General features: G+C 32.4%; 1 protein-coding gene across 1 annotated transcript; it reads right to left on the bottom strand.

The window, feature by feature from the left end:
* Window positions 1–11,162: 11,162 nt before the first annotated feature.
* LOC127863709 (uncharacterized) lies at window positions 11,163–11,990 on the bottom strand. Its single transcript, XM_052403328.1, has one exon. It carries the CDS (start codon window positions 11,988–11,990, stop codon window positions 11,163–11,165), a length of 828 nt encoding a protein of 275 aa, XP_052259288.1.
* Window positions 11,991–12,774: the final 784 nt, after the last annotated feature.

The following is a 12,774-nucleotide window of genomic DNA, read 5'->3' as shown; positions in this document are numbered from 1 at the left end:
GAAGAAACCCCCTTCACTAAAAACGGCATAGCGGAAGAAACTCCCTTTCACATTTTGCATACGCGGAAGAAACCCCCTCGCTAGTTTTGCTTAGGCGGAACAAACTCCCTTCGAGTTTTCAGACAGGCGGAATAAACCCCCTTCGTGTTTTCAGAGAGGCGGAATAAACCCCCTTCCTAAGTGTTAAGTCTTTCCCGCAGAGGTAGTAAAATCCCGACTCGAACGATTCCCCAATACATCCGTTTCAACACGACTCTATTACTGCATGCTTGCTACTTTTCAAGTTTATATTCATTTCCCGATAATCCCGTTTATAACATTTTTAAAGCACTTTCTGGTAAATATTAACGATAAAAGCTCTCAATAATATCTTTAACAAAAACCTTGCCATTTTTTCTCTTGTATCAAATAAATTTCGGCATAAGTGACTATTTATAGACTTGATGAAATATTCCCTCCGAACATGCATCAATCCCCTGATGTGTGCTTGTTACAACGCTCAATACACCCACGCTTTCTAAGCTGCATAATTTTCGCGCCCTTTGTATTGAGAAAAAGAGTCAACACAAAATAGAATTTACACTGCAAAAATATTTCAACGTTGCGGTAACATTTACATTCAGAAGTGTGTTTCGTATTAAAAACGCGTTAACTCCAACTTACGGGAGTGTGTTTCGGATTTACAGTAAAGAAATGTACCGGCCGTTTATTCACAAGTTGTTAATGAAGTTGTTAATGATTAACACTAAATATTCAATCTGTGAAACTCAAACATCGCCATCGTGATAATGGAATGAAGGTGCGATTAAATCTGATTAAAGGAGTGTACCGGCCGTTTGTTCACAAGCTGTGAAGAATTAATCAAGATGGTAATAAAACGAATAATGTATGAATGGGGGGAATAATTATTATTGAAGGATAAAATAGACAAAAATAGAATAAAATATATTAACATTTATGTACAAAGATCAAGAAAGCATATACTAGAAAACATAAAACAAATTGTTGTTGCCAAAAAGGACACGCATTTAATGATAAAACAGGCATATTTTTACATTTATTTACAAAGATCTCAAACAAGCATATATTAAAAAGCAATAAACAATTTGTTGTTGAAAAAAGACACGCATTTATTAACGATCAGGCATATATTTACATTTATTTACAAAGATCAAATCATTCCCTAAAATCACACAATTATAGCCGAATGCTTATGTAATTAAACAAAACTGTACATAACTTCACACGAGCCGTAAAGGCGCCGATCATGACACAACTTTTCATCATTATCTACAATAGCCGGTACATTAAAGGACCTTTTATATAATTAAATGAAGGTGCGAAAATCTATTTCTAAACTGTTATGTGCTGAGTAAAGAGGTGTACTGGCCGTATGTTCACAAGTTGTTAATGATGAGATGCTCGTGTGAATTTGTCTTGCACTCGTTTCAGTGAGATTATACCATTTTATATGCGTTAACTTGTACTAGATTTATAAAAATAACAAAAACACAAAATTAGCGCCCAGAGCCGATAGTGACGAAGATTTTACGTACATATTTTCCTTCAATAACCGAAGCATTCGTCTTTAAAAAAAAATTGATACATGCCAGCATGCTTCCCGGGAACTTTCTGAAAATTAAAGTGAATTTCTGTAAACAATTACCGTGCGTTTGAATGTAACTAAATCGTCTGGAAGGGGGTTTGTTCCGCTATGGAAGAAGGTTTCCTCCGCCTATGCAAAACTAGCGAGGGGGTTTGTTCCGCCTATGCAAAACTAGCGAGGGTGTTTCTACCGCGTATGCAAACTATGAAAGGGGGTTTCTTCCGCCCTGCCGTTTTTAGCGAAGGGGGTATCTTCCGGAGGAGGTATCTTCCGTACACCTATTTCAGCAAATGAACACAGAAAGACAATAAACAACCAATCCACCATTTACACCACACAATACCTGGTAATAAGTCAAAATTTTGTCTTATTACCAGGTATTGTGTGGTATTAAATATTACCTGAGCTAAGACACCTTATTAAATTACCTTACTATATTATAAATTGAAATTTTGTCTTATTACCAGGTATTGTGTGGTATTAAATATTACCTGAGCTAAGACACCTTATTAAATTACCTTACTATATTATAAATTGATCAACAAGAACAATTAGGATTAATATTAAATTCTTATATTAATAATTACACGACTAAATTTATAAATTAAATCATATATTAAATGATTAATAAATTAAAACCTTCCTCAACTTAAAAAGAAGCACTTTTTAATTAAGCACATTCATCAACGGTTTTAATTACACGAAATAAACAAACTATTATTATACTGATTAACACAAAGTTATATTGCGAATGAGTATGATGTCTAATTATACATGATTATTGTAAAAAGTTGATTAAATTTTGGAGGGCTAATGATTTGATCCATAGAACATGCTGTCACCATATCTGGCACCATACTGTCTCTGCCATAATAAATTTGAGATCTACTGATAAGGCATATTTCACCCATATAGCCATACACTAGATGACTGAATTGGCAGTCCTGTATGGATTGGAATATTACATAACATAAGTAACTAGGATCAATTTGACATCTGCCTTGAAAGGTTTTTATGGATATTTGGGAAAGCTAAGAAAGTAATAAAGGAATCCTTAACTGTGTGCACTTAAATTCAATCAAGATAATTTAATTACAGAGATATGCCAAGTTTTATTGTTTTTGAAATCAATAATAATCAGGAATTTAACCGTATTCATATTATAATTAAATTTCTTTATTGTAATTAACAGCCACAGGTTGAAATTGAGCTTTAATTCTATTCAATAATAGCCTTAAACTTTGTCGACTGTCATCCGAATGCTTGAAATCAAAATTTTCCCATAATCTTTCTTCTCGAATTGCCAGCATGAGTCAATTTCTTTGTAACAAATTTATTTTTTATTCCATTTTGAATAATTTCAATCAGATTGGGATATAATTATGTTAAAATAAAAAGCAAGTTTTACAGTCTTTAAGCATGGTTGCAGAAAATCAAAAAGGCTGAATGAAAAACTGGGTCAAATAAAAAGTGCACAATTCCATTATTAAAAGGAATATCAATATGAAAATATGGGCAACCATAAAACTAAATCTGCACTGAAAAATAATTTAAGTTTATGTTACAGGCCATTATGTGTTTAGTTTTAGTGATTACAACTATGAAGGAGTTGAATGGAAACTTTTTATGGATTAAAACATGCATCTGCAAAATGGGGTGTATAAAATATGGTGTAACTTTCTTAAGCAAAGGAATATCACTATGAAACTGTGGAGCTAAATAAAGTACAATCAGCACTGTAGAAAAATATTAGTTATTATATAAGGCAATTCATCCTTTTTTAGCTTTGGTCACTCAAAATATATAGTTTTTTGCGGAAAATCGAAACGGCTTTATGAAAATATCTGAAAAACAGGATAAATTTCATTTTTAAAGGAATGTCAAAATGAAAATTTGGGCAGACATAAAACTCAATTGGCATTCTTAAATGATACCATATTTAATGCGATCCATAGTTTATATTTGACATTTTGGTCGCTGCGACTATGAAGAGTTTCGATTGAAACAATTTTTGGCTTAAAGAAGTCACCTGCAAAGTGGGGTAAATAAAATATGTTGTAATTTTCTTATGCAAAAGAATATCACACTGAAAATGTGGGACAATATAATTTACAATAAGCACTCTTCGAAAATATAAGTTATGATATGATGAAATGCACCCTTTGTTAACTTTGGTCACTCAAAATATGCAGGTTTTTTGCGGAAAATCAAAACGAATGAATGCAAATATCTGAAAAACAGGACAAATTAAAACTTGGATAATTTCATTATTCAAAGAAATATCAAAATCAAAATATGGGCAGCCTTAAAACTCAGTATGCACTTCAAAATGATACCATTGATGGTATGATCCATAGAACATGTTGTCAGTTTTAGTCGCTAAAACTATGAAGAGCTTGGATTGAAACAATTTTTGGCTTTTAGCATGCACTGAAAAAATTGGGAATATAAATTTTGGTGTCAATATATTATGCAAAGGCATATCACAATGAAAATATGTGACTTAATAAATTACAAGTAGCACTTTAAAAAAAATTAAGTTATGATATAATGCAATTCACCTTTTTTAGCTTTGGTCATGCAAAATATGCAAGGTTTTAGCGGAAAATCAAAACGACTGAATGCAAATACCTGAAAAACAGGACAAATGAAAACTTGGATAATTTCATTATTTAAAGGAATATCAAAATAAAAATAAGGGCAGCCTTAAAACTCATTCTGCACTTTAAAATGATACCATTGATGACATAATCCATAGTACATGTTGTCAGTTTAATTCGCTAGAACTCTGAAGAGTTTGGATAGAAACAACTTTTGGCTTAAAGCGTGCACCCCCAAAATGGGGAAAATAAAATCTGGTATAAATTTCTTATGCAAAGGAATATCAGAATGAAAATAAAGGACTTAATAAATTACAATTAGCACTTTAAAAAAATATAAGTTAAGATATGATGGAATGCACCCTTTTTTAGCTTTGGTCATGCAAAATATGCAAGGGTTTTGCGGAAAATCAAAACAACTGAATGCAACTACCTGAAAAACAGGACAAATTAAAACTTGGATAATTTCATTATTTAAAGGAATATCAAAATGAAAAGGAGGGCAGCCTTAAAACTCAGTTTGCACTTTAAAATGATACCATTGATGATATGATCAATAGTACATGTTGTCAGTTTTAGTCACTAGAACTCTTAAGAATTTGGATAGATAAAACTTTTGGCTGAAAGCGTGAACCCCCAAAATGGGGAAAATTAAATCTGGTGTAAATGTCTTGTGCAAAGGAATATCACAATGAAAATATGGGACTTAATAGATTACAATTAGCACTTTAAAAAAATATATGTTATGATATGATGCAATGCACCCTTTTTTAGCTTTGGTAATGCGAAATATGCATGTTTTTATGGAAAACCAAAATGGCTGAAAGCAAGTATGTGAAAAATAGGTTAATATTAAAACTTGCACAACTTCATTATTTAAAGCCTCATATAAGGTGGCAAATCCAATTAATATGCATAAGATACAAGATACAAGAATCTTTATTTAACGTCGGATGTGAATAACAATAAACATTAGCTCATGAGCTATTTCCCAACAAAACAATTGTATATATATAACAAGTGTATATTGAGCTGAAAGAAAGAAAGATTAAGCATATTATATAAGCATTTATACTACAAGGACATATTTAGAGCATATAAAACAAAAAATTAAGTAAAAAATGTTCATTAAAAGCATAATATTTTGTAAGTTACACACAGATACGACAAAGGGAAATAAACCTAAAAATTATATTAGAGCTGTTTTACATAGTTCATAATTAAAACATATGTTATACACTTATAAGTTGTACAAACAAAGCATTGCATACCTATATTAAAATTTAAGATATTAAAACAAGTATAGCACACAATTCATGTTTAAAAGCATATACAAGCACATGCACAATTACTACATAGTACAACAAATAAATAGCACATATATACACATATATACATGTTAATAACATTTTAAAAAACACACAAGAAGGGAGTTAAAAAAAAGCATATTTTATCACATGAAAAACATCTACATAGCACATTTATACACATATATACATGTTTATTTTTATTTTATTGTTTTAAACACACAAGAAACTCATATACACTATATACAAGGGTAATAAACAAGGGGTTAACTGACAGATAAATAAATAATATAAGCAGGACAGCAAATACAAACAAGCAAGCAAAAAATGTGAGAAGCAGGTTACTCACACATGGCGCATTTACATTTTGAACCTGTCCAGGTGCAAATCAGCCGTACAAAGTCTTTATATTTGTCGACTGTGCGAATATCCTCTGGGAGGCTGTTCCACATCTGTACAGCCTCAAAACGAAAGGAATTTTTGCCATACCTTGTTGTTCTTACTTGTGGTGACTCTCAAGGATGTTTGAATATCTGAAATTATAGGCAGAGGATTTAACTTTAACCAAGGATTGAAGATATTCTGGGGAAAGATTGTGAATACATTTAAATGTTCCTGACGCAATGAGGCGTAACCTGTTTAAGTGAAGAGTAGTACTGTTAACCTTTTTTAGTAGTGTATCATAACTAGATTCATAGTCATTAAAAACAATTCTAAGGACTCTGAACTGTATCTTTTCTAGTTTTTCTGTGTTGGATTTACTACAAAAATGCCATATAAGGGGACAAAAATTAAAATTTGACCGATTTAAAGATTATTAACCTAGTGCTTATATTCAGGAATTTGCTTAGTCTTTGGAGAACATTTAATTGTTTGGCTGCCTTTTTGCATACATTTGTAACCTGTGGATCAAAGTTTGATTGGTAATCAAGTTCCACTCCTAAGAGTTTTACTTTTTGTTCACATTTAATTTCATTTTGACCTATAGTAAATGATTTAACTTCTATATAAGCCTTATTACCTACACATATTGCCTGGAATTTATCGGTGTTTGCCTACATTGTGTTAATATTGAACCAGTGTATCAGGGATTTACTTTCTGATTCAATTGTTTCCTTAAAGGTATTTAAGTTGTTGTGACTGAAGGAAAGGTATTGTCGTCTGCATAGTTATACAGGGTTGACTTATCTATAAAATAAAAATATCATTGATAAAGATATTAAAGATCAACGGACCGAGTAGAGAGCCTTGAGGCACTCCCTTAATGATTTCTTGCCATTTACTAGTACAATTGTTTATTTTAACCCTTTTGACCAGTTTGATAGATAGTTAACATTAATTTACATGCATGCTCGGTTAATCCATATGCCTTGAGTTTTAGTACAATTAGATTGTGAGGTAAGCAATCGAACGCTTTAGACAAGTCTATTAAAACAGCTCCTACATAATTGTTTTCATCTAGGGCTTGTTTCCAATCTTCTAATAGTTTTAATAAAGTTGTTTGACATCCATAAGATGACCTGAATGCTGATAGATAAGAATGGAAAACATTATTATTAAAATGTTCAGTGAGTTGGTTGCTAATGATTTTTTCATATATCTTTGACATTGTGGGCAGGATGCTAACTGGTCTATTGTTTGTTTCACTGAAAGGATCTTCTTTTTTGTATATTGGTGTAACCTGCGCTTGCTTAAGTTTAGTGGGAAATTGACCTTTATTTATAATGGCGTTTGCTATATTTGTAAATGGGGTTTTGAGGCTATTTCGACCTGCTATTATAATTTTAGGAGGGATTGAGTCTTTTTATACATTCACTAATGCACTTTTCCGTAACCTTGTTAAATTCGAAAGTCTTGACCTTAGTTTTACTGTTTAATGACATTAATAATGTATTAATGCATAAAAACGGTAGCAGGCTCTTTCGGACCCAAGCTCTTCCGGCCCAGACCGAAATTTCAGGCTCTTTCAGACCCAAGCTCTTTCGGCCCCAAAGCGACCAGGCTCATTCGGCCCTATATTTTTGTTTATTTTTTTTATATTTTTTTTTGTTTAACAGAACCGAAAGTTTATTCATATAACTTGAACATTTACAGTTCATCGTTACATATACAAAAATGACAATATATAAGCAATCAGCACATGCATAGTAATGCGAAAGTGACCAAACTAGTACATAAAAAGGTGTTAAAAATGCACTAAGGCCATCGAATTACTCAACGTTTGCATTCAATGTATCAGTTCTCATTTTAAAAGCATTTTTACAATATATCGCGAGTTTATTTAGGACTTTGGTTTTATTATTTGTTAATAAAATAATAAATTTATGCATACTAGGTCGGTTATAATAGAATTTGTCAATATACATTTTTGTTATATCTGTATAAAGTGGACATACAATTACAAAATGGTATTCGTCTTCAATATCATTTGAGTTACATATATTACATTTGCGTTCGTTTTTAGGAATATTTGTATGTCTCCCAGATTCAATTTTTAACATGTGGGACGAAAGTCTTAATTTTGATATGTATTTTCTTAAATTAAAGTTTTGGATTATGTTAAGGTAATCAGATAGTTCAAATCGATGTTTAAATTCTTTGTATAAAGTTAATGAACTTTTAACGTTTAAATCATTTAGCCACAGACCTATGTACATATCAAATAGTCTATTTTTAAATATAGGAATAAATACATTTGCATTTTCTGATTCTGGGTACATGCAAACATCTACAAAACCAGTGTTTTGAAGTAAGTCTCGTACTTTGGTAATCCAATTGTTACATCGTGTTATATTTTCAGCACCATTTCTCATATAACATAGTGTACTTTATAATATACAATTAGTTTGTTTAACAGTATACAATTTTATGAAATATTTTATAATTCGTACATAGCGATTTATATATAATGGGTATCGCCCTAGTTCCCCGTACACAGCTGAATTAGCGGTACACATTTTGACACCCAGTATTCGTTTTAAAAATCTTCTTTGAACTCTTTCAATATCATCAGCATTTACAAACCCCCAAACCTCACATGCATAACACAGTATTGAAGTAACATAAGAATCGAACAAATTTAACATTATTTTAACAGGAACATGCATGTCTTTGGTGATTGCAAAAAGCGACCCCATAGCCTTTAAGCCTTTATCGGATAAAGCTTGAGTAGTTTGTAAAAATGATCCACCACTTGAAAGTACAATGCCGAAATAGTTAAATGACTGAATCATTTCTATTTGCTCATTGTTATAAAAAATTGGCTCGGTCTGTGAATTATTTCCTCCCTTTTTATATATGACCACTTTTGTTTTTTCTACATTCACTTTCAACTTCCATCGTTCACAATATTCGTATAGATTATCTAAAGATGTTTGCAATCCTTTTGGTGTTTCTGAAAAAAATACAGCATCATCCGCAAACAATAACAAATACATAGATAGCTGGTCCAACGTGATCATGTTTTCATTGTTATTACTCAAAAAGAGTTCGATGTCGTTAGCGAAAAGAGAAAATAGTATAGGTGAGATTGTCTCCCCCTGCAATAATCCAACTTCGCAATTAAAGAAATCCGACAACGTCCCCATATGTCTTACACATAATTTCACTTCATCATACATAGACCGAATAATTTTCAACAATCTACCGTTTATTCCGCTCTTAATAAGCTTGTACCATAGTCCGTTTCGATATATTGAATCATAACATTTCATAAGGTCGATATAGCAACAGTATAGTTTCTTTTTAGTACTGAGTTGTTTATCTATAAAAGCCTTTAGTAGGAAAATAGCATCCACGGTGCTATAATTGGTTTTGAATCCAAACTGAGCGTCTGTGAGCGTATCATTTACAATAGCCCACTTTTTACGCCGTTCATTTATTACGACTGTGAACAGTTTGGCGAAACAGCTCACTAACGTTATGCCTCGATAGTTGTTAGGATCGAATGAATCTCCTTTTTTGAAAATAGGTATAATTACTCCCTTTGACCAAGATTTGAGAAATGACCCTTTTTCAAGAATATAATAAAATAATATTTCCAGTGGTGTATCAAGCACATCCTTTCCCGCCTTAAAATATTCGTATATAATATTATCAATTGAATGAGATTTATTTATTCCCAATAATTGTATTGCCTTTCGTATTTCTTCCTTTGTAAATAAAATATCCAACTCTTCAAATGTTCCTGACGTCATGTTATCTGTATTGTGACGTGTTACGTATTCGATAATATCTTTTTCATCGTCACTTCTAATTAAAGAAGATAAATTTTTAAAATGTTCAAAAAAGGCATCTATGTCAATATTATCACCCGCATTATTAAATGATTTCTTTTTAAAAAGTTTCCAAAATTCTTTTGGCTTTTTAAATCGCATTTCATTCATTTTAAGATATTGATTCCTGTTAAAATTTCGCTTAGATTGTCTGCACTGATACTTATAATCTTTTTTCGCTGTAAGCATATCATATCTAGTATGACCCTTTTTATACAAGTTGTACCTGTTTAACTTCTCAACATATATATCTCGTTTTTGTTTACATACAATATCAAACCATTTATTACTTGTGTTTGAAAACTGTGAGTATTTATGTCGTGGTTTAGCCTTCTTAAAATATTTATTTCCGTTATTATTTAAAAACACAGTGAATCGGTCGACCATTTCATCCGTATCTAAGTTATTTTCTTTGCATTGATAAAGGTCCTCGCATAACCGGTTAACTCCTGTAGTCAAATCCCTTAAAAACTGATCACTATAATTATTATCCCATTTAACGTAATAACTTTCCGCGTTTATATTATGAGCAGATATTTTTGTATTTGTTTTTAAATCAAATGTTAGTGGTGCGTGATTTGAAAATTCGGTAAAATCTTGAACGCAGAAATTCCTTATATGGTCAAAATAATTGTAGCTTGCTAACAAATAATCCACAACGCTTTCGCCATTATGCGTGAAACACGTGAATTTACCAATACTCGCATCGTTACCTATTCGACCGTTTCATATTCGTAAATCACGAGCTTTGCATAACTCCAGTAATCTGTCGCCAAATGCGTTAGTTCTATTATCATTAGATACCCGAGGAATGTAAATATCACTTTCGTCATCTGTTGATTGAGATACATGTCGATCATAGCGTACAAAGTCCGATTTCTGCCCTACCCTTGCATTAAAATCACCACAAGCTAATACTATTCCTTTGTTTTGAAAATTACATATATCGTTTTCTAATTGGAAAAATGCATCTGTATTAACCATATCGTGAATAGGTGAATTTTCTGGTGCAATATATGTAAATACAATATACATATCTTCTGCATTCTGGAAAAACGTCTTATCTAACTTAATACATAGTAAATAATCGTGATCGTTTTTAACTAGCTTAACGCCCTTAACAATATTATTTTTGATATAAACTAAAATTCCTCCACTGCTACGTTTCGCACGTCGATTTTGGTATTTTCTGTACGAGTGAAATAATTTATAACCTTGTAAGTCAATGTCACTGTTTTTATTAGTCCATGTTTCACTTAGGAATATAATGTCAAACTGGTTTAAGTATTTACTGAAGTCTCTATTGGCCTTTTTTTTGCTGTGTTAGCCCTTCGGTGTTCCATGCGATGCATCGTACGACACTCTCGCTCCCGTTCTAGCGATTCCTTGATTGCGATGGCTCCTGGTAAAGTGTTCTGTTTATGTATAATTTGTCACAAACGATGTAAGCCTCTTTTTGTTGTTTCCGTGCCTCGAGCATAATGGGTATAAGGCGCTTTCGGGTTTCCATCATTTCCGGTGGATATTGCTGACTGACACCATATGGTCGTTCAAGCTTTTTGTAACTTTGTCTTACACGTTCCCTATCTGGAAAATAGGCGAATTTTGCGACAATAGGTCGTGTCTTGTGTTGACTGTACTTGCCTATTCTATGCGCTCTGTGTATTTTGATTGTCTCTTTTGCACTCTCTATCCCCATTTTGGTTTCTATGATATGTAATACCTTATCTACACATTCCGAATCTTTTTCTCTATTTTCGCTGTCTCGAACCTCAGGGATTCCAAAGAAAAGCAAATTGTCCCTCATGCTTCGACTTCTTATATCAGTAATATCATGCCTTACTTCTGTGTTCATCGTTTTCTGTTGCTCTTCTATTTGTCTTATATTTGCTTTTAAGGCATCAAATTGAGAATTATTTTTCTTAATTTCGTCAATGTTCTTGGAATCATACTCCCTGCTACGCTCAATGTCCTTAAATTTGACCTCCATGTCATTGACCCATTTATCTATCTGGTCAAGACGTACTGTTATTGCTTTCACAGATGACTGGATCCCATCAAGTTGTGTCAATTTATTGTCTATTCTATCTAATCGCTGGATTAGGGCTGAGAATTGATCACTTGTCACAAAAACTGAAGACGTTAACGGTACCTGGGACTGTGTTGGGAACTGTGTAAAGGAAGGCGACGCCGATTGATTCATCATTGGAATACAATTATACCCTGGCGATACAAAACTATTGAAACTCTGATTTTGATTTTGGATCGGCCCAGGAGTATAGCAATGTCCATTTTGATAGTAACTTACTTGTTGGCCGTTTGCGCTCTGCATCGTTTGTGTAGCCATGTGTGTGTTCGGTGATTGAACGTTGGCGCGCTTATTTCACTTTCTTTGTTCGGGGGGCGAACCTTTGCTCTTCTTGCGTTTTCTGTTATTTTTGTTACAGCGGGTGTATGATTGAATAAAGTGTTTAAAATTATATAGTGTGCTGTCGGTTTGTTCCTTTGTATTGCTTTTGATTATTGATGATTAAATGAAATTAGTTGTAAACCATTATCGTTTTACAAACTGTTACCAATGCATGTAATTGTTTTAATTGTTCAATTGTGCCGGCTTTTAATTGCATCGATTGTCGGTTTGTTTGTTAAATATTGCGTTTGATTAAAGGTGTAAATGATGAGTATTTGTTTTATATGTTCCATTATTGTTTTTTTTTGTCGGTTATTTAGCAGTTATAATAACAGAATTATTGCAAAAGCGTATAAGTGCTATTATTGTGTTCATTGGTATCATAAATCATTTTGCTGTCTATGTTATACTTAGGTTACTAGTTCTATAATTAGTGAAATTTGGTATGATATTGGATGTAACTTGTGTTAATCGTACATAAATTATAACGAACAGTGTAAGTGTTAGTGATTGTGAATTTGTGATGGAGGAGGACGCGTGTCGGTTTTGTAAGAAGGCCGTTCGCTCGCCGCAGCAT

Source organism: Dreissena polymorpha, unplaced genomic scaffold (genome assembly GCF_020536995.1).
Source record: "Dreissena polymorpha isolate Duluth1 unplaced genomic scaffold, UMN_Dpol_1.0 chrUn028, whole genome shotgun sequence".
NCBI classification, from domain to species: domain Eukaryota; kingdom Metazoa; phylum Mollusca; class Bivalvia; order Myida; family Dreissenidae; genus Dreissena; species Dreissena polymorpha.
The sequence above is the reverse complement of the archived record's forward strand: the minus strand, read 5'-3'. Positions and strand labels throughout refer to the sequence as shown.

Bases quoted from the DNA above. Each gene is read 5' to 3' on its own strand.
- LOC127863709 (XM_052403328.1), bottom strand. From the start codon at position 11,990: ATGAATCAATCGGCGTCGCCTTCCTTTACACAGTTCCCAACACAGTCC.